The sequence below is a fragment of the Pseudochaenichthys georgianus genome, chromosome 10 (genome assembly GCF_902827115.2).
Source record: "Pseudochaenichthys georgianus chromosome 10, fPseGeo1.2, whole genome shotgun sequence".
Classification (NCBI taxonomy): domain Eukaryota; kingdom Metazoa; phylum Chordata; class Actinopteri; order Perciformes; family Channichthyidae; genus Pseudochaenichthys; species Pseudochaenichthys georgianus.
The window spans coordinates 21,261,367-21,284,680 of NC_047512.1; the positions used below are offsets into that span (position 1 = coordinate 21,261,367).

General features: G+C 42.1%; 3 protein-coding genes and 1 pseudogene across 6 annotated transcripts in view; all 4 read right to left on the reverse strand.

Moving 5' to 3' along the window:
- The window catches only part of LOC117454154 (protocadherin alpha-C2-like), a 190,268-nt gene that overhangs the window by 62,981 nt on the left and 103,973 nt on the right, over positions 1-23,314 (reverse strand). The gene's annotated exons all lie outside the window — the stretch shown is intronic.
- Positions 1,834-9,249, reverse strand: LOC117453914 (uncharacterized; annotated as a pseudogene).
- On the reverse strand, positions 11,731-14,236 carry LOC117454159 (protocadherin alpha-2-like). Its single transcript, XM_034093279.2, is given in 2 exon segments — positions 11,731-13,287; positions 13,290-14,236. Coding segments are annotated over 2 exon segments (2,418 nt in total). The 5' UTR covers positions 14,151-14,236.
- Positions 15,000-17,500, reverse strand: LOC139434709 (protocadherin alpha-3-like). Its single transcript, XM_071204687.1, is given in 2 exon segments — positions 15,000-17,006; positions 17,008-17,500. Coding segments are annotated over 2 exon segments (2,406 nt in total). The 5' UTR covers positions 17,407-17,500.

A 23,314-nucleotide genomic window follows, 5' to 3' on the forward strand; every position in this document is an offset into this window, starting at 1 on the left:
ATTGTTGTTTTTATACAGTTTTTCTCGATTGCTAACACACTAAAATTCTACATAAAGCACAATTATTTTAACTGACACTCCAAGAGCAAAACATCGGCTCAAATCTCCAAAACTCTAAACACGTTTTCAGCTTTTCACACAATTTGCAAATCAACATGGCACTTTGTGCAAACCACTGCACACGTTTCTCCACGTAAGACACAGGAGTCTGACATGAAGTCACGTGTTAGCAGGTTTAAAACACTGATATTCAAAATGCCTCACACATGGACCAATGATCAAGAAACACGTTCCACCTGACCAAACACCTGGTAGCATCATTGTTGTCTCATCAATCAGGATGTTAGCACTATGAAAAGACCACAGGTGAGAACTTTCTTACAGCAACAATGGAAGCCAACATGGAAGAGGAAGAGCAAGAGGAAGAGGAGAGGAGGAGGAAGGGCTGGGCTGAGAGTGAGAGGAGGAAGAACGAGAGGTAGAGGTAGAGCTGGAGGGAGAGGACGTTCAGAGGGTTCAGCCTAATCCAAGCCGATGTACTGTCGCCTCAGTAATCCGGACACTTAGACTTGAAAGCAGGTTAGTTACCAGTTGTAGCTCTGCATAACTCATGATATATCAGCGCTTATATTGTGTGAAACGTATTTACTTCATTACTGTAATTGAATTGTTGGCATGTTGATACTATAACTGTACACACATCCTGCACAATGCACTGTGGTAAACTCACTTTGATGCAACACAGACACTGACCGACCACTATGTCTTTGTTGTTTATCTGAAGGACTGAGAAACAAAGAGGTGGAAGGCTAAGGATGTTCGATGAGGCAGAAGCAGCAGCTACAAACTGGGTTTGGCAAACAATGCATCACACTTAGAGATCCCGCAAGCAGCTCTGTGCTGAGATGCGTGTTGCACAATGTTATCTTTGAATACAATGTGATTTTTTTCAACAACTCATTTGTATTTCTTCCTTTACTGTATTTCTGTAAACTCAAGCAATCTTTCTCTGCAGAAACCTCTCTGTACAGAGCATAGCCCATGACAGATGAAAGTGCTTTAGAGTATGCTCAGCAGTGTGTAGCTGGGTGGTCAAACCATCTAGTTATAATGAAGTGTGTTATATTGGTGCAAAAGTTTGCATTTGGAAAGTGTTTAGTTTTGAGGGCAGTTCTTCATTTAGCAGAGAAAGTAGGTGTGTTGCACTTTGGGTGTGTGGCTTTGTGAATTGTGTTATTAAAAAAAAGTGTGTTGGCAATCGAAAAAAACTGTAAATAGCCAAATTGTAATTCAGAGACCCAGTCATGCTGTGTTTCAATAAAACTGCTATTTTCATTTTAGGGCCTTTTAAAATAGCTTATAAAATAGTCTGTCAACCAAACGCATGTTATTCTCTTATTGTAGATAACTTAACACAATAAAGACAACGTGAGCTCCAATACTTCAAAGGCTGCAGAGACAAAGATCAGCACCACGGAAAGCGCTGTGCTTTCAACTGCAAGGATCCGTGTTTCCGACTTTTTACTCATCTGTTTTCAGAGACCGCTTTCTCGGGACCCTAAAACATCAAACATATGAATATATGGGTGCCTAGGGGCCTCTGAGGTCATACACAAATATCACTGCATTGCATAATTCATTGGCATATATTTTCGTTATAAACTGCAACATACTAATGAATGGAGGTAATCTGCGTCAACATTCGATGCAATTGATAGTATCAATATTACTTTTTAGTTAATTTCTGTTTGTGTATGCAATGACACTTAGAAAGCATAGCAACGTCTGTAACTCATGGAGACTGAAAGGACGTCATGTAAAGCTGAAGAACACCTACCTGTCATTGTTGGGTAAAGTCTGAGTTCTGGTGAAAGTGTCTCCTCCGTTAATACTGATCAGCTCACCGTCTACCGGCGGAAACGGGCCGGGGAAAACCACTACGTCACTCTTCATTGTGTCTGAGCTGAAACACACGTCGTACTGCTGAGTAGATTTAGAGTAAGACCAGCTCCCGTCAGGGTGGGTGGTGATCATTGGGGCGCTGTACCTGCTGAAGCTGCCGTCTGTCCTGTGGCATTTGACAGCTATTAAACTGATGAGGCTCAGCAGGAAGATCACTGACAGACACAATGAAGATCAGCAGATACAGGTTCAAATCAGAGAAGCTCTCCTCCTGTATGGGCACATGTCTGAACTGGGTCTGGATGTCAGCTGTGCTTTCAACCACCAACCACATCAATAGAGACAGTAGCTGACAGGGAGGGTTCTCCGTTATCAGAAAGCAACACCAGCAAGGGGTGAGTTTTCAGGTCATTGTCACTCATTCTCCTCTTAGTCCTGATTCTCCGCTACTGGTTCCGATCCGGAAGAGGTGTTTCCTTTGGGCTCAGAGAGGTGATACGAAAGCAGCGCATTGTAATCCAGAGTCTGCGTCTACAGCCCTGATCTTTGCCACAAAGTATCCCGCCTCAGCAGAATAGGGGATGCTCTCACTGTTAACGGAGCCGTGCTCAGAATAGGGCGCGAGGACTGTTGGACTATTGTCATTTTCATCCAGAATTAAAACGTTCACCGTCACGTTGCTGCTGAGAGGAGGAACGCCAGAGTCTGTGGCCTGACTTTAAACTGAAACGTGTTTAACTCCTCATAGTTAAAAGACTGCAGGCTGACTATATCTCCAGTCTCTGAGTTGATGTTTAAAACGGATGAAATAGGAATATTTCTTGGAGAACTCTTTAACAACTTATAAGTCAGCTTTGAATTTCTGTCTAAGTCAGGATCAAAGGCACGTATTGCATGAATAACAGAGCCTACTGCACTATTTTCTTTCACATACACATTAATCACAGGCTCCATAATCGAGGTGCATTATCATTGACATCAGACACATGAACAGTAATGACTCTGATACTGGACAGAGGTGGATTTCCCTCATCTGTTGCTGTAATTGTGACATTGTAAAGAGAAATGTTTTCTCTGTCCAGTGGTCCATCTACTACTAATGAATAGTCATTTTTGTAGTTGGACTTCAGCTTAAAAGGAAACAGATCCCACTACCTTGCAGTTGGTCACACCATTGCTTCCTCCATCTTTATCACTTACTGTAACCAAAGCAACTATTGTGCCCATTTCGGCATCTTCTTTTACGGGGGTCATGAGTGACGTCACAGATATTTCCGGGGCATTGTCATTCACATCAATTATTTCTATCAGCAGTTTAGCATGAGCACTACGAGGAGAAGTGCCTTGATCCTTTGCTTGCACTCTAACTTCATAAGCAGGAGTCTCTTCATAATCTAATCTACCCTTCACAGTGATTTCTCCTGTTTCAGAATTTAAATCAAAAATATTTGATGGATCATTATTTAATCTTTTGATGAACGAATATATGATCTTCCTGTTCATGCCCTCGTCTAAATCCGTTGCATTTAACTTCATTACCACTGTACCTTGTGCAGTATTTTCACGTACACTTACTTTATAAAGGGATTTACTAAAAATCGGTGTGTTATCATTCGCATCGATTACGTTGACATGTATGTGCAGTGTACCGGATCTTGTGGGTTTTCCTCCATCTACAGCGGTGAGAATAAATGTAATTATAGGCTGTTTCTCTCTGTCTAAAGCTTTCTGCAGGACTAACTCGGCAGACACACCGTGGTCTCCACCGCCCTGCACATCAAGAGAGAAATATTCATTTTGGCTCAGCTTGTAGCTCTTCACTGAGTTGCTGCCGATGTCTGCGTCTTCTGCTATTGGTAGAAGATATCGCTCTCCCGGTGACGTTGATTCGGAGATGTTTAACGAATACGTTTGTTCAATGAATTCCGGCGAGTTATCGTTTATGTCTAAAACATTGATCTCAATACGATGAACATTCATGGGATTGCTTAGAACAGCCTGTATTCTCAGGGAGCATTGTTCCGTGTTCGGACAAAGCTCCTCTCGGTCTATCCTCTCGTCAACATAGAGGTTCCCGGTCCGTAAATCCACGTCAAAATATTTCTTGCTGTAACTCGAAACAATACGTAGATCCCTGGTTTCTAGGTCCTGTACATTGAGGTTTAAATCCTTTGCGATATTTCCCAACACGGTGCCTTTGTTCACCTCCTCGGAAATGGAGTAAGAGAATTGCGAAGCAGACCGGCCACAAAGACACAGCAGAGCAGCAATATGAATCCAGAAGTATTCCTCGTTTCCCATCGTTGTACAATAAGCTCGGATTCCCGCTTATCATGTGTTAACAGTTTATAGCACTCATGAACACGATGTTTCAGCAGCCGCCCTGTCCTCCGTGCAATAGTGTCTCTCTAAAACTGATAACCGATTACGTGTTTGGGCTTCCCGTGCAGGGAGGAGTTGTACAATTATTCTCACAATCATATGTGTGGTCAGAGCGACATCTTGTGGTAGAAAACGGATAGTTCAACAAACATGTTACAGTTTTTTTCAATTGCGAAAACACATTTTGACAACAGGGCTCATTTTCTCAAAACACTTTACACAAGTCTCCAAACTACACACCCAAAGTGCAAAACACCTAATGTGTCTTGCAAAATTAAGCAATGCACCCAAAACTACAAACACTTAACCAAAACCTAACTTTTGCACCAAATGGCTCTCACTTCATTTATAGACACTTTGTCCAACCAACTACACACTGTGGTCCTCTATCTAAAGCACACTTAATTGTATGGGCTTTTTTCTGTATGTAGAAAATTATGCACTTCAGAAAAATGTGGAGAAATACCAATATTCTGTTGAAACAAAACATTCAATACAGTAAATGGAAAAGATAGCTTTAACCGTTATGCTGCAAATAAACTCTTCAATTGACTTCAGTTAATTCTCTCTCTCTCTCTCTCGTCTCTATCTCTCTCTCTCCTCTCTCTCTCTCTCTCTCTCTCTCATCCTCCCTCTACCTCTTCCTCTTGCTGCTTGTCCATATATCCATTGTTGTTTTTATACAGTTTTTCTCGATTGCTAACACACTAAAATTCTACATAAAGCACAATTATTTTAACTGACACTCCAAGAGCAAAACATCGGCTCAAATCTCCAAAACTCTAAACACGGTTTCAGCTTCACACAATTTGCAAATCAACATGGCACTTTGTGCAAACCACTGCACACGTTTCTCCACGTAAGGACACAGGAGTCTGACATGAGTCACGTGTTAGCAGGTTTAAAACACTGATATTCAAAATGCCTCACACATGGACCAATGATCAAGAAACACGTTCCACCTGACCCAAACACCTGGTAGCATCATTGTGTCTCATCAATCAGGATGTTAGGCACTATGAAAAGACCACAGGTGAGAACTTCTTACAGCAACAATGGAAGCCAACATGGAAGAGGAAGAGCAAGAGGAAGAGGAGAGGAGGAGGAAGGGCTGGGCTGAGAGTGAGAGGAGGAAGAACGAGAGGTAGAGGTAGAGCTGGAGGGAGAGGACGTTCAGAGGGTTCAGCCTAATCCAAGCCGATGTACTGTCGCCTCAGTAATCCGGACACTTAGACTTGAAAGCAGGTTAGTTACCAGTTTGTAGCTCTGCATAACTCATGATATATCAGCGCTTATATCTGTTGTGTGAACGTATTTACTTCATTACTGTAATTGAATTGTTGGCATGTTGATACTATAACTGTACACACATCCTGCACAATGCACTGTGGTAAACTCACTTTGATGCAACACAGACACTGACCGACCACTATGTCTTTGTTGTTTATCTGAAGGACTGAGAAACAAAGAGGTGGAAGGCTAAGGATGTTCGATGAGGCAGAAGCAGCAGCTACAAACTGGGTTTTGGCAAACAATGCATCACACTTAGAGATCCGAAGCAGAGTAGCTTTGTGCTGAGATGCGTGTTGCACAATGTTATCTTTGAATACAATGTGATTTTTTTCAACAACTCATTTGTATTTCTTCCTTTACTGTATTTCTGTAAACTCAAGCAATCTTTCTCTGCAGAAACCTCTCTGTACAGAGCATAGCCCATGACAGATGAAAGTGCTTTAGAGTATGCTCAGCAGTGTGTAGCTGGGTGGTCAAACCATCTAGTGTTATGAATGAAGTGTGTTATATTTGGTGCAAAAGTTTGCATTTGGAAAGTGTTTAGTTTTGAGGGCAGTTCTTCATTTAGCAGGAGAAAGTAGGTGTGTTGCACTTGGGTGTGTGGCTTTGTGAATTGTGTTATTAAAAAAAAAGTGTGTTGCAATCGAAAAAAACTGTAAATAGCCAAATTGTAATTCAGAGACCCAGTCATGCTGTGTTTCAATAAAACTGCTATTTTCATTTTAGGGCTTTTATAAAATAGCTTATAAAATAGTCTGTCAACCAAACGCATGTTATTCTCTTATTGTAGATAACTTAACACAATAAAGACAACGTGAGCTCCAATACTTCAAAGGCTGCAGAGACAAAGATCAGCACCACGGAAAGCGCTGTGCTTTCAAACTGCAAGGATCCGTGTTTCCGACTTTTTACTCATCTGTTTTCAGAGACCGCTTTCTCGGGACCCTAAAACATCAAACATATGAATATATGGGTGCCTAGGGGCCTCTGAGGTCATACACAAATATCACTGCATTGCATAATTCATTGGCATATATTTTCGTTATAAACTGCAACATACTAATGAATGGAGGTAATCTGCGTCAACATTCGATGCAATTGATAGTATCAATATTACTTTTTAGTTAATTTCTGTTTGTGTATGCAATGACACTTAGAAAGCATAGCAACGTCTGTAACTCATGGAGACTGAAAGGACGTCATGTAAAGCTGAAGAACACCTACCTGGTCATTGTTGGGTAAAGTCTGAGTTCTGGTGAAAGTGTCTCCTCCGTTAATACTGATCAGCTCACCGTCTACCGGCGGAAACGGGCCGGGGAAAACCACTACGTCACTCTTCATTGTGTCTGAGCTGAAACACACGTCGTACTGCTGAGTAGATTTAGAGTAAGACCAGCTCCCGTCAGGGTGGGTGGTGATCATTGGGGCGCTGTACCTGCTGAAGCTGCCGTCTGTCCTGTGGCATTTGACAGCTATTAAACTGATGAGGCTCAGCAGGAAGATCACTGACACCGACACAATGGAGATCAGCAGATACAGGTTCAAATCAGAGAAGCTCTCCTCCTGTATGGGCACATGTCTGAACTGGGTCTGGATGTCAGCTGTGCTTTCAACCACCACCACATCAATAGAGACAGTAGCTGACAGGGAGGGTTCTCCGTTATCAGAAAGCAACACCAGCAAGGGGTGAGTTTTCAGGTCATTGTCACTCATTCTCCTCTTAGTCCTGATTTCTCCGCTACTGGTTCCGATCCGGAAGAGGTTGTTTCCTTTGGGCTCAGAGAGGTGATACGAAAGCAGCGCATTGTATCCAGAGTCTGCGTCTACAGCCCTGATCTTTGCCACAAAGTATCCCGCCTCAGCAGAATAGGGGATGCTCTCACTGTTAACGGAGCCGTGCTCAGAATAGGGCGCGAGGACTGTTGGACTATTGTCATTTTCATCCAGAATTAAAACGTTCACCGTCACGTTGCTGCTGAGAGGAGGAACACCAGAGTCTGTGGCCTGCACTTTAAACTGAAACGTGTTTAACTCCTCATAGTTAAAAGACTGCAGGCTGACTATATCTCCAGTCTCTGAGTTGATGTTTAAAACGGATGAAATAGGAATATTTCTTGGAGAACTCTTTAACAACTTATAAGTCAGCTTTGAATTTCTGTCTAAGTCAGGATCAAAGGCACGTATTGCATGAATAACAGAGCCTACTGCACTATTTTCTTTCACATACACATTAATCACAGGCTCCATAAATCGAGGTGCATTATCATTGACATCAGACACATGAACAGTAATGACTCTGATACTGGACAGAGGTGGATTTCCCTCATCTGTTGCTGTAATTGTGACATTGTAAAGAGAAATGGTTTCTCTGTCCAGTGGTCCATCTACTACTAATGAATAGTCATTTTTGTAGTTGGACTTCAGCTTAAAAGGAACAGATCCCACTACCTTGCAGTTGGTCACACCATTGCTTCCTCCATCTTTATCACTTACTGTAACCAAAGCAACTATTGTGCCCATTTCGGCATCTTCTTTTACGGGGGTCATGAGTGACGTCACAGATATTTCCGGGGCATTGTCATTCACATCAATTATTTCTATCAGCAGTTTAGCATGAGCACTACGAGGAGAAGTGCCTTGATCCTTTGCTTGCACTCTAACTTCATAAGCAGGAGTCTCTTCATAATCTAATCTACCCTTCACAGTGATTTCTCCTGTTTCAGAATTTAAATCAAAAATATTTGATGGATCAATATTTCCTCGTTTGATTAAAGAATATAGGATCTTACTGTTCATGCCCTCGTCTAAATCCGTTGCATTTAATTTCATTACCACTGTACCCTGTGCAGTATTTTCACGTACACTTACTTTATAAAGGGATTTACTAAAAATCGGTGTGTTATCATTCGCATCCATTACGTTGACATTGATGTGCAGTGTACCGGATCTTGTAGGTTTTCCTCCATCTACAGCGGTGAGGAGAAGATTAATTACAGACTGTTTCTCTCTGTCTAAAGCTTTCTGCAGGACTAACTCGGCAGACACCCCGTGTTCTCCACCGCCCTGCACATCAAGAGAGAAATATTCATTTTGGCTCAGCTTGTAGCTCTTCACTGAGTTGCTGCCTATGTCTGCGTCTACTGCTATTGGGAGAAGATATCGCTCTCCCGGTGACATTGATTCGGAGATGTTTAACGAAAACGTTTGCTCAATGAATTCCGGCGAGTTATCGTTTATGTCTAAAACATTGACCTCAATACGATGAACATTCATGGGATTGCTTAAAACAGCCTGTATTCTCACGGAGCATTGTTCCGTGTTCGGACAAAGCTCCTCTCGGTCTATCCTCTCGTCAACATAGAGGTTCCCGGTCCGTAAATTCACGTCAAAATATTTCTTGCTGTAACTCGAAACAATACGTAGATCCCTGGTTTCTAGGTCCTGTACATTGAGGTTTAAATCCTTTGCGATATTTCCCAACACGGTGCCTTTGTTCACCTCCTCGGAAATGGAGTAAGAGAATTGCGAAGCAGACCGGCCACAAAGACACAGCAGAGCAGCAATATGAATCCAGAAGTATTCCTCGTTTCCCATCGTTGTACAATAAGCTCGGATTCCCGCTTATCATGTGTTAACAGTTTATAGCACTCATGAACACGATGTTTCAGCAGCCGCCCTGTCCTCCGTGCAATAGTGTCTCTCTAAAACTGATAACCGATTACGTGTTTGGCTTCCCGTGCAGGGAGGAGTTGTACAATTATTCTCACAATCATATGTGTGGTCAGAGCGACATCTTGTGGTAGAAAACGGATAGTTCAACAAACATGTTACAGTTTTTTTCAATTGCGAAAACACATTTTTGACAACAGGGCTCATTTTCTCAAAACACTTTACACAAGTCTCCAACTACACACCCAAAGTGCAAAACACCTAATGTGTCTTGCAAAATTAAGCAATGCACCCAAAACTACAAACACTTACCAAAACCTAACTTTTGCACCAAATGGCTCTCACTTCATTTATAGACACTTTGTCCAACCAACTACACACTGTGGTCCTCTATCTAAAGCACACTTAATTTTATGGGCTTTTTTCTGTATGTAGAAAATTATGCACTTCAGAAAAATGTGGAGAAATACCAATATTCTGTTGAAACAAAACATTCAATACAGTAAATGGAAAAGATAGCTTTAACCGTTATGCTGCAAATAAACTCTTCAATTGACTTCAGTTAATTCTCTCTCTCTCTCTCTCTCTCTCTCTCTCTCTCTCTCTCTCTCTCTTCTTCTCTCTCCTCTCTCTCTCTATCCTCCCTCTACCTCTTCCTCTTGCTGCTGTCCATATATCCATTGTTGTTTTTATACAGTTTTTCTCGATTGCTAACACACTAAAATTCTACATAAAGCACAATTATTTTAACTGACACTCCAAGAGCAAAACATCGGCTCAAATCTCCAAAACTCTAAACACGGTTTCAGCTTTTCACACAATTTGCAAATCAACATGGCACTTTGTGCAAACCACTGCACACGTTTCTCCACGTAAGACACAGGAGTCTGACATGAAGTCACGTGTTAGCAGGTTTAAAACACTGATATTCAAAATGCCTCACACATGGACCAATGATCAAGAAACACGTTCCACCTGACCAAACACCTGGTAGCATCATTGTTGTCTCATCAATCAGGATGTTAGCACTATGAAAAGACCACAGGTGAGAACTTTCTTACAGCAACAATGGAAGCCAACATGGAAGAGGAAGAGCAAGAGGAAGAGGAGAGGAGGAGGAAGGGCTGGGCTGAGAGTGAGAGGAGGAAGAACGAGAGGTAGAGGTAGAGCTGGAGGGAGAGGACGTTCAGAGGGTTCAGCCTAATCCAAGCCGATGTACTGTCGCCTCAGTAATCCGGACACTTAGACTTGAAAGCAGGTTAGTTACCAGTTTGTAGCTCTGCATAACTCATGATATATCAGCGCTTATATCTGTTGTGTGAAACGTATTTACTTCATTACTGTAATTGAATTGTTGGCATGTTGATACTATAACTGTACACACATCCTGCACAATGCACTGTGGTAAACTCACTTTGATGCAACACAGACACTGACCGACCACTATGTCTTTGTTGTTTATCTGAAGGACTGAGAAACAAAGAGGTGGAAGGCTAAGGATGTTCGATGAGGCAGAAGCAGCAGCTACAAACTGGGTTTTGGCAAACAATGCATCACACTTAGAGATCCGAAGCAGCTCTGTGCTGAGATGCGTGTTGCACAATGTTATCTTTGAATACAATGTGATTTTTTTCAACAACTCATTTGTATTTCTTCCTTTACTGTATTTCTGTAAACTCAAGCAATCTTTCTCTGCAGAAACCTCTCTGTACAGAGCATAGCCCATGACAGATGAAAGTGCTTTAGAGTATGCTCAGCAGTGTGTAGCTGGGTGGTCAAACCATCTAGTGTTATGAATGAAGTGTGTTATATTTGGTGCAAAAGTTTGCATTTGGAAAGTGTTTAGTTTTGAGGGCAGTTCTTCATTTAGCAGGAGAAAGTAGGTGTGTTGCACTTTGGGTGTGTGGCTTTGTGAATTGTGTTATTAAAAAAAAAGTGTGTTGGCAATCGAAAAAAACTGTAAATAGCCAAATTGTAATTCAGAGACCCAGTCATGCTGTGTTTCAATAAAACTGCTATTTTCATTTTAGGGCCTTTTATAAAATAGCTTATAAAATAGTCTGTCAACCAAACGCATGTTATTCTCTTATTGTAGATAACTTAACACAATAAAGACAACGTGAGCTCCAATACTTCAAAGGCTGCAGAGACAAAGATCAGCACCACGGAAAGCGCTGTGCTTTCAAACTGCAAGGATCCGTGTTTCCGACTTTTTACTCATCTGTTTTCAGAGACCGCTTTCTCGGGACCCTAAAACATCAAACATATGAATATATGGGTGCCTAGGGGCCTCTGAGGTCATACACAAATATCACTGCATTGCATAATTCATTGGCATATATTTTCGTTATAAACTGCAACATACTAATGAATGGAGGTAATCTGCGTCAACATTCGATGCAATTGATAGTATCAATATTACTTTTTAGTTAATTTCTGTTTGTGTATGCAATGACACTTAGAAAGCATAGCAACGTCTGTAACTCATGGAGACTGAAAGGACGTCATGTAAAGCTGAAGAACACCTACCTGGTCATTGTTGGGTAAAGTCTGAGTTCTGGTGAAAGTGTCTCCTCCGTTAATACTGATCAGCTCACCGTCTACCGGCGGAAACGGGCCGGGGAAAACCACTACGTCACTCTTCATTGTGTCTGAGCTGAAACACACGTCGTACTGCTGAGTAGATTTAGAGTAAGACCAGCTCCCGTCAGGGTGGGTGGTGATCATTGGGGCGCTGTACCTGCTGAAGCTGCCGTCTGTCCTGTGGCATTTGACAGCTATTAAACTGATGAGGCTCAGCAGGAAGATCACTGACACCGACACAATGGAGATCAGCAGATACAGGTTCAAATCAGAGAAGCTCTCCTCCTGTATGGGCACATGTCTGAACTGGGTCTGGATGTCAGCTGTGCTTTCAACCACCACCACATCAATAGAGACAGTAGCTGACAGGGAGGGTTCTCCGTTATCAGAAAGCAACACCAGCAAGGGGTGAGTTTTCAGGTCATTGTCACTCATTCTCCTCTTAGTCCTGATTTCTCCGCTACTGGTTCCGATCCGGAAGAGGTTGTTTCCTTTGGGCTCAGAGAGGTGATACGAAAGCAGCGCATTGTATCCAGAGTCTGCGTCTACAGCCCTGATCTTTGCCACAAAGTATCCCGCCTCAGCAGAATAGGGGATGCTCTCACTGTTAACGGAGCCGTGCTCAGAATAGGGCGCGAGGACTGTTGGACTATTGTCATTTTCATCCAGAATTAAAACGTTCACCGTCACGTTGCTGCTGAGAGGAGGAACGCCAGAGTCTGTGGCCTGCACTTTAAACTGGAACGTGTTTAACTCCTCATAGTTAAAAGACTGCAGGGTGACTATATCTCCAGTCTCTGAGTTTATATTCACAACTGTTGAAATTGGAAAACTTTTGGGATAATTATCAATTAACGAATATGTCAATTTTGCATTTTCATTTTCATCTGCATCTTGTGCAGTTGCTCTTGATATAATATCTCCCACTTTACTATTCTCCTCTACAAAAATATTTATACTGGATTCTGGGAAACGTGGTGCGTTGTCATTAATATCCGAAATGTGCACAGTGATTATAGCAGCGCTTGATAGAGGCGGAGTACCTTCATCTGTAGCAGTAATGGTTACATTGTACTGTGACACAGTCTCTCTGTCAAGAAAACCGTTTACTATCAAAGAATAATAGTTCTTGTAATTTGACTTTAATGTAAAAGGTACTGAATCTTCAATTTTGCATTTTGTAAGGCCATTTTGACCTCCATCTTTATCAGTCACAGTCACTAATGCAACAACTGTTCCAATGTCAGCACTTTCCTTTACTGGACTCATCAGTGAAGTTATAGAGATCTCTGGGGAATTGTCGTTGACATCAACAACCTCTACAAGAACCTTAGAATAACCACTGCGAGGGGAAGCACCCTGATCTGTTGCCTGTACTCGTAATTCATACGCATTGCTTTCCTCGTAATCCAAAGGAACCTTCACAGTGATTTCACCACTTTCAGGAATAACAATGAATTTTCGGCAGAGTTTGCATTTCCGTTTTTCATTAAAAAATATCTGATATCTGAATGTGGACCTTCGTCTAAATCGGTCGCGTTTAGTTTCAATATGGTCGTACCTATGTAAGCATTTTCGCTGATTCTTACTTTATAAAGCGGCTTGCTAAACAACGGCGTGTTATCATTAACATCTATCACATTCACAAGAATCTGCATGGTACCAGACCTGACGGGTTTTCCTCCGTCGAGAGCGGTTAATGTTAGTTTAATGGCTGGTTGTTTCTCTCGGTCTAATGCTTTCTGCAGCACCAACTCGGCGGAAACACTGTCTCCTCCGCTGCTCACATCTATGGAGAAATGCTCGTTCGGACTTAGCTTGTAGGTTTTCACTGCATTACTGCCCGTGTCTGCATCCTGAGCTATTGGGAGCGGATATCTCTCTCCCGTTGAAGAAGACTCGGAGATATTAAACACATGGGTTTGCTCAAGGAAGGATGGTGCGTTATCATTCACGTCAAGTATAGTGACTTCTATGCGATAAATATTCATAGGATTGCTTAATAATCCTTCTATATTAAGGGAACATTTAGGTAGATTCGGACAAAGCTCTTCACGGTCTATTCTATCGTTAACAACCAAAGCTCCTGTTCTTAAATTTGCCTCGAAAAAGGTCTTACTGTAGCCCGAAACAATCCGAAATCCTCGTTCCTCGAGTTGCTGCGAGTGAATGTTTAAATCCTTTGCGAGATTTCCCACCGTTGTGCCTTTGTCCACCTCCTCTGAAACGGAGTAGGAAATCTGAGCAGCAGACCAGTCAGATAAACAAAGAAGAATTGCGCACAACATCAAGTCGACCTCTCTATTTCGTTGACGACTCATATTTTTCTTTAGATGAGGAATTCAGGCAAAAAACCTTATTCATCCACAAAAACGGGAAAATATCCACAAGACGGCCGAGCTCTGCGTATTCATGGAGCTTATTTCAGGACGACGTGGTTTAATAACCCAGCCCCTACGAAACGTACTGCCTCTATTTTATTTCACCGACACGGAAGGAGGAGTTGTTGGTCATGTGGTCTCGAGCGGCATCTTGTGGCCTTTTGATAGACCACAGCGGATTATTTACCAAACACACCTAACGAGTAATTGGGTTTCTAAAATAATAAGAATACACCAGAAATGTTTCATGATGTGATTTCATGAAGCATTATATTCGTTCCTCGAAAAACAATACTATAATAACTGAGCAAAGATCACTAGCCTTCCTGGAGAGTACATTAATTAGAGAAGGACGCTCAACATGTATGAAATGGATGAATACTGAATGACAACTTTATGTAAAAACACGTTTCACAAATTGGTCTTTTTTGACAGAGTATTTAATTTAATCGCTTCTATTTTACCAACCATTTTGTTGTGTTTAGGCATATTATTCTAAAATATAAAACTGCTTTTTAGGTAAACAAGCCAAGTTCAAGCTACACAGTACGTAGGCCTATCAAGTCAAGCGTGTGCCGAAGTTCCTGAACAGAAATAATCTATATAGCAGCACCACCACGGAGAGTGCCTTGTCCATTTTGCATTATCTGAAAACATTAAACGGTGGATGTGTGCAATCAAGCGTTTTATATTGCCAGAGCTCTAATACTAATTGTAAATGATGAACAGAACCACATTTCCTTCACTTAATGCAAATACCTTTAAAATAAAGACAGAATAGGCATTGTTTCAGTGTCCGTGTTGTATGGCTCTTACCTGGTCATTGTTGGGTAAAGTCTGAGTTCTGGTGAAAGTGTCTCCTCCGTTAATACTGATCAGCTCACCATCTACCGGCGGAAACGGGCCGGGGAAAACCACTACGTCACTCTTCATTGTGTCTGAGCTGAAACACACGTCGTACTGCTGAGTAGATTTAGAGTAAGACCAGCTCCCGTCAGGGTGGGTGGTGATCATTGGGGCGCTGTACCTGCTGAAGCTGCCGTCTGTCCTGTGGCATTTGACAGCTATTAAACTGATGAGGCTCAGCAGGAAGATCACTGACACCGACACAATGGAGATCAGCAGATACAGGTTCAAATCAGAGAAGCTCTCCTCCTGTATGGGCACATGTCTGAACTGGGTCTGGATGTCAGCTGTGCTTTCAACCACCACCACATCAATAGAGACAGTAGCTGACAGGGAGGGTTCTCCGTTATCAGAAAGCAACACCAGCAAGGGGTGAGTTTTCAGGTCATTGTCACTCATTCTCCTCTTAGTCCTGATTTCTCCGCTACTGGTTCCGATCCGGAAGAGGTTGTTTCCTTTGGGCTCAGAGAGGTGATACGAAAGCAGCGCATTGTATCCAGAGTCTGCGTCTACAGCCCTGATCTTTGCCACAAAGTATCCCGCCTCAGCAGAATAGGGGATGCTCTCACTGTTAACGGAGCCGTGCTCAGAATAGGGCGCGAGGACTGTTGGACTATTGTCATTTTCATCCAGAATTAAAACGTTCACCGTCACGTTGCTGCTGAGAGGAGGAACACCAGAGTCTGTGGCCTGGACTTTAAACTGAAACGTGTTTAACTCCTCATAGTTAAAAGACTGCAGGCTGACTATATCTCCAGTCTCTGAGTTGATGTTCACCATTGAAGCTATCTGTGTGGTCTTCGGAGAACTGTTTATTAAGTGGTATCTTGCTTTTGCATTTTCATTTAAATCCGAATCTAATGTCGTAAGCACATGAATTGTAGTTCCTATTGGGCTATTCTCTTTCACGTAAACATTAATCAGAGGCTCCAGGAATCGAGGAGGGTTGTCATTAACATCAGACACTTGAACTGTAATGACACTTGTGCTCGACAGAGAGGGAGTTCCTTCGTCTGTGGCTGTTATTGATACATTAAACTGGGAAACACTCTCTCGGTCCAGAGGCCCGTCAACCAACAAAGAATAATAATTTTTATAGTTAGATTTTAATTTAAATGGCACAGGACCTGTGATTTTAAGGTTTGTGAGACCATTTTTTCCTCCATCTTTATCAGTGATAGTCACCATCGCAACAGCTGTGCCTATTTCAGCGTCCTCTTTCACTGGACTCATAAGTGATGAGACCGAGATTTCCGGAGCATTGTCATTGACATCAATAACTTCGACTAAAACCTTGCTATGTGCACTGCGAGGAGGATTGCCTTTGTCTCGTGCTTGGACACGAATCTCGTATGCTTTATTTTCTTCAAAATCAATATTGCCTTTTATAATAATTTCCCCAGTATCAGCATTCAGGTCAAATATGTCATCAAGGTTTAAACGCCCCCCCTCCGTGAAAGAGTACACAATTTGACCATTTATGCTGTCATCGAAATCAGTAGCTGTCAATGTCAATAACGTTGTGCCAACATTTGCATTTTCCACAACTTGTACTTTGTAAAGAGTTTTGCTGAACAGCGGTGAATTGTCATTTACATCCAGTACATTAACGTGTATCTGTAAAGAGCCCGTTTTGGGAGGTTTCCCTCCATCCAACGCTGTCAGTGTGAGTTCAATAACAGCCTCTTGTTCTCGATCTAATGCTTTCTGCAGCACTAACTCAGCAGACACACTCTGGTCACCAATTCTCTGTATATCTAAAGAGAAATAATCATTCGGGTTCAATTTGTACGTCTTCACTGAGTTTGCACCTACGTCTGCGTCATGAGCTATCGGCAGTGGATGCCTTTCTCCGACATATGAAGACTCCGACAAATCTATTGTAGCTACTTTCTTCAAGAAAAGACGGAGCATTGTCGTTGATATCATTAATAAGAATTTCAATTCGATGGAGGCTGCGAGGGTTACTCAATACGGCCTCTATATTCAAATAGCACTTTACCGTATTAGAACAAAGCTCCTCCCGATCAATCCTCTCGCTAACAAAAAGTACTCCGGATTCACGATTTATGTCAAAATAACGTTTGTTATATTCAGAGGTAATCTGAAGACCCGTGGAATGAAGCTGCTGCACATTGAGGTCTAAATCCTTAGCGAGATTTCCCACCGATGTCCCTTTGTCCACCTCCTCTGAAACGGAATAGGTTATCTGAGCCACGGACCGGTCGCAGAGACAAAGCAGAGTAAAAAACAGACCCAATATATTCTCCCATTGTTCCCGAGTAGCCATCGCTCTTTAGGCAAAAGCAACAAATCCTGGTTTATTCCTTTTGTCCTCTTTAGGAAAAGTGAAAAATATAGCCTTTTTATATATCCATTCTCGCTTAATGTCCTCTTCCTCTTACGGGCTTTACTCGTCTGTACGCTATTTTCACAAAGCACTGCCAGATGATGACGTTTTCTTTTCTGTCATAAATAGAGGTGGGGTTTATAAACGGTGAACACACATAGCATGGTCTCTAGCGACATCTCGTGAAAATGTTTTATAGGGAAATGCGTCCAAAACATACATGTAGACATGTTTAAGGTAAAGTAAACAGGATACATGAGAAAAAGTGTGCTGAGAAAAATGCTAAAATGTAGGTAACACTTTATTATGAGGGGCCGTACAGGCCGTAATTCATACTGGTCCTGTCACGCACGTACATTCTCCTTTTACATACATATATTTTCACTCTTACACACGTAGGCTACATTCTCCTTTTACATACATACATTTTCACTCTCACACATATATTCTCCTTTTACATACATTTTCACTCTCACACACGTATATATTTACACTCACACATTCATACATTTTGCTCTCATATTATCATATTTCAATGCACACATTCATATATTGTCACTCACACATTCATGCATTTTGTTCTCATATTCATATATTTTAATGCTCATATTTATACATTTTGCTCTCATGCACATTCATTCAATGTTTACATTTAATATTAGAAATAATATATGCATGTCTGAAGACAATATATGTATGTGTATGTGCGCTACTGTTTTCTGGATTAGCTGTCAGATCATTTTTTCACGTGGCTGGGCCGCCACTGCCCCTTTAAGACACACCTCCCTTCTTTAGTCAGCTGGCCCTTCCACATAAGGAAAACGCCGCAGCTGTACGTAGTTCAGCATCTCCCGCTACACTTTAAATGCCCACTGACACCTCACCCAAATCAGCTGTGACTGTTACGAGTGTGTTCTTGTTCCGGTCATCGTTGTCTGGCTGATAGGCGTGTATTCCCCCTATACGAGGTATGTGAAGCTGCTGTTAGGACTTGTAACATTCAGTGTACCACTAACATGTTAACATGTGAGGCCTGTAAACGCCAGGCTTCTTGACAGTCCCAGCAGAGACTGTGTAGAGAATCACCGTTGCGGAGGTGTCCAGTGAGGTGATGAATGGATGCGTTTGCATCAGAGTAGAGTAATTGTATGTACATTGAAGGACATTCATACAAGTCTTTATACCATTTATAATCTCCATTTACTTTTAGGATTAGTTTGCTACCGTTTTGCCTTTCCTTTTCTTGATCTTAGGTTCTAGCTGTATGTTACCATGCCTACAGGCTATTTGTTGCCTAAGTATTGATTTGCCTGCCTTCTATGTTTTGCTTATTGACTAGTTTGTTGTATTGTACAAACTAGTGATTAAGTCTTTACAGCTACAGCACCCTCCTTGTAACGACCCACCCTGTCCCACTAGGTCTAATACTGTCTCTGTGTTTATCCTTCTTCAGTGACGATCCTGGGATACTGTGGAGTGGAGCATCTGGTTTGCTGGGCACTTTTTGCATGCAGATATGGGTGATTTGCAGTGAGTGTTAATTGAATGCAGCTACACGTGGTGATATTGTGGTTTTGGGGAAACCCTCAGCAGTTGGCCAGAATAATCACTTTTTAACTATTTAACTATCACTATATGTGTGATATTGTAATTATTCTAGTTATTCTCTCCTTGTCAGAGCCAGCATTCAATCGTGGGACTTAGGTGTGTCGACTGGGAAAGCTGAATACGTTTTAATCTGCATTTTATATTACTGAACTTTTACCTGATTATTTATATAATAAATATTTGAACTTGACGCCGCGTCCCTGTCCATCCTTTTACTCTTATCTGCGTGACTTGTCCTAAGGGCTGGTATTGGGGAACCCAGGTTAGCGTTAAGTATCCTAACCCCCTTTTTATTATCGCAGCCCCCCCCTCCCCGGTGGGGCAGGTCACATATGCAAGAGAATAATGCATGTGTGTGTGAGAGAAAGAGTATGGTTGAAACGGAAGGCAGGTCATTATCGCGCTGTGATTGGCGGGGCGGGCTCATGTTAAGAACTTCGGATTCAAATCAACACGATGGAGGGAGATGAATCCGTGTGTCTATCTATCTACGGATTTTTTTTTTTTCTTTATTAAAAAAGTAAACGGAAGAGCGTCTGAGAAGCGTGTTTGCCCTTCTGTTTTTTACCTTACCTAATGGTCAGTGGAGCGAGGCGCCGCGAAACTCGCAGAAGTGATTTCAAAACAAAAAGCACTCGTTTGCTTGGAACGGTGATATTATAAACAAGGGGAAACGAGGTGAATTTAGCGATCACAACGAAAACGGTCAAGACACACATTGAGCCCAGAAAATGAACGTTATTAAGGGCTTTAAATATAATAAGCCTCTGTCGAAAATGGACAACATTGTTAGGAGATTTAAACTATACAGCGATTCTGCACTGCGCTCACTCAGCCGTCTCTCGAGGTTTTTTCAAATCGGCAGCTCTTTTTTCCCCTGCTATATTTCATGATCGATACAAATATTTGTTACCACAAGTTCTCAATAAAAGTGACACTGTTGGACTCGGTACTACTTGGGCTACTACCACAAGTACAATCAAGTAGGCCTACTGTGTACTTTTTGAGTAATCCTTTGTCAAACTCCACCCATGAGTACAAAAAAATCCTTTTATCTCTCATCAAAGATGGCAAAAAACATGCATTATTGTACTGGGTGGAGTTCCACAAAGGATTACTCAAAAAGTACACAGTAAAAGTACTTGATTATACTTGTGGTATCATGTAGTACTGAGTCCAACAGTATCAATTTCATGTAGAACTTATTGAAACACAGGTTGCTCATCAAAGATAGCAGAATACATTGATGTGTGTACTCAGGACAGGAGTTTAAACGAGTAGGCTATTACTCAAAGTATACAGTAAAAGTACTTCATTGTACTTGTGGTAGTAGTCCAAGTAGTACTGAATTCAACAGTACCGATTTTATTAAGAACTTATTGCAAAAAATAATTGTATCTTTCATCAAAGAGGGCAGAAAACATGCATCATTGTACTCTGGAGGGAAGTTTGACAGAGTAGTACTAAAATAGTACCCAGTAGAAGTACTTCATTGTATTTTTGGTAGCAGTCAAACTAGTACCGAGTCCAACAGTGTCACTTTTATTGAGAACTATGGTAACAACTATTTGTATCGATCATCAAATATAGCAGGGGAAAAAAGAGCTGCTGATTTGGAGAAAAAAAACCTCGAGAGACGGCTGAGGTGACCGCAGTGCGGAACCGCTGTATCGTTTGATCGTTTGATCCTATGCTGTCATTGGAGGCAGTCGCAATTTCTACAGGCTCGCACTACCTGTTAGCATCTGGCATCTGTTAGTATCTAGCTCTCCTGCTTACAAACTTTTAGCCATCCCTGCTTATACAAGTAGTAGTTTTAGTTGTCTGCGATCTGCCGAGGCCTACTCCCACCTGTTGAGTACGGCTGGACTGAGGTGTTTGTCCTCCGGAGACGTCGTGAAGAGACAGAGCGGCTCCACCTGTTGCTGCATGCGATCTGCGATCTGCGATCTACGGAGGCCTGCTCCCACCTGTAGAGACTGTACTGGAGAGGTTTTTACCCCGGAGTCGTCGCGGAGAGACTGAGTGGATCCACGCTTCGGGCTTGGCCTGCTTCCACCGGGCGTGTGCTGCTGTGCGGAGGAGGATTTTACCACCGCTGGGGCCTGCTTTCCACCTGTCCTGGTTCTGCTGTTGCAGAGGCCTGCTTTCACCCCGGGGATACCACGGAGGGACCGGAGCGCTTCCACGCTGCTGTTTTCGCCTGTCCTTTGCTGCTGTGCTGATTTTGCTCCAGGAACATCGCGGATACTGTGTGCTGGTCTGGGAAAATGGCCCATATCGGGATTCTGCTGTGCCTGTTAACTGTTTTGGACTATGAGAAGATCTCTAGTCATTCGGAGAAGTCTACTGGATTCAGGTCTGTTCTGCCACCCGCAATGGGCATCCCCTGCAAAGGTTCGGATGTGTTCCTCAAACAATTACCGGTTGCCTTGTCACAGTCAATCTGCTCGACAAAATATGTTTGTCTTTTTTGTTTTCCTGCGATTATGGTTCTTCAGGACTGCTTCTTAAGCTCTAATCACACTCTCACAGACTTTTCCGGTGTTTCTAAATTAGATGACAATGTATGTGTGTCGTTTAAGAGGAAAAGATGTCTGTTTTTGTTGTTATTACTGTCAGGAAATGTACAATCCTAACCCTGGTCCGCCCAGTAGTAATAGTCAGATCGCTACTGCTGCTGATTTTAAAGCTAGGTCTGGGTTGGGTTTCATCCACTTGAATGTGGTAAACTAGATTTTGTCCGTATCTGGGCGAGCTCAACTGACGCTGACGTCATTGTTTTATCAGAAACATGGATAAATAAGTCTATTTTGGCCTCTGACATTGCCTTAAATGGTTTTAATGTGCATCGTACCGACCGGCCTAATAAAGGTGGTGGCGTTGCCATTTATGTTAAGAATAAGTTCAGTGTAACCACATTAGTTTCCAAATCGATCAGTAAGCAATTTGAATTTTTAGCCATAAATATTGAAGTGGCAAAGGGTCAACAGGTCATGGTAGTGAGTTGTTACAGACCCCCCTCAGCTGTCAAAGACTCCTTGTCTTCACTAGCAAACTAGACTACAAGGAAATAGTGCTACTTGGAGATTTTAACTGGGACTGGTTAACTGCAGTGTCAAGAGGATTTTAAAAACCTTTGTATCTCATTGAATGTTACTCAGATTGTGGACAGTCCTACTCGCCCTAGCATTAAGTCCCCTAATAAATCCTCCCTAATTGATCTCATTTTAACTAATGTTCCCCATAAATATTCATCTGTGGGAGTATTTGCAAATGATCTGAGCGATCACTGTGTTGTAGCCACAATTAGGGACACTAAGGTCCAAAAGGTTAAACCTCGTATTATCATCAAGAGAGACATAAAACATTTTGTGGAGCAGGGTTTTGTGCATGATCTGTTTGATTTTGATTGGGGTAAAATCAATCTGTGTGCTGATGTAGAAACCGCATGGTCTTATTTTTATCTTGGTTTTATGGAGATCATTGATAGACATGCACCCCTGCGTACATTTAGACTAAAGGGACGAGACAATCCTTGGTTTTCTGCTAATCTGTCTTGTCTCCTTCATGAGAGAAACAAGGCCTGGGCAAAGGCTAGGTAATCAGGCTCAGATAGAATGGCTGCATTTTAGTTAGCTAAGAAATAGCTTCACATCGCAAATCAAAAGTGCTAAATCAAAGTACTATCTGTCAGTTACCACAAAGAATCTGAATAATCCTGGAAAATGTTGGAAAGCCATTAAATCGTTATCCACCGGCGATATCCGTAATGAGCTACCTCCGTGCATTACCACAGCATCTGGCACTATATCGGACAGGGCTACTATGCTAAATTGCTTTAATGAGCATTTTGTGTCCTGCGGTTCTCTATTTGATTCTGTCACTAACTCTGCTTCTGTGAACACTACAGTCTGTGACTCTGAAAAAACGTGTGTTGGAAAACCCTTTTAGTTTTACCCGTTTTACTGTTGATGTTGTTCGTGAAGCTTTAACCAAGCTAGATCCTAAGAAACCGGCTGGCCCGGACAACGTAGAACCTTTCTTTTTAAAGATAGCTGCAGATTCAGATTCAGATTCAGAAAGAAACACAGCACCATCACTGCCACAATGAAAGTGGTGAATGATATTACGAGTATTTTAGATAATAAGCAGAGTTGTGCAGCTCTGTTTGTTGACCTTTCCAAAGCGTTTGACACCGTCGATCATCACATTTTAAAGCAGAGGCTGGTCAGTATTG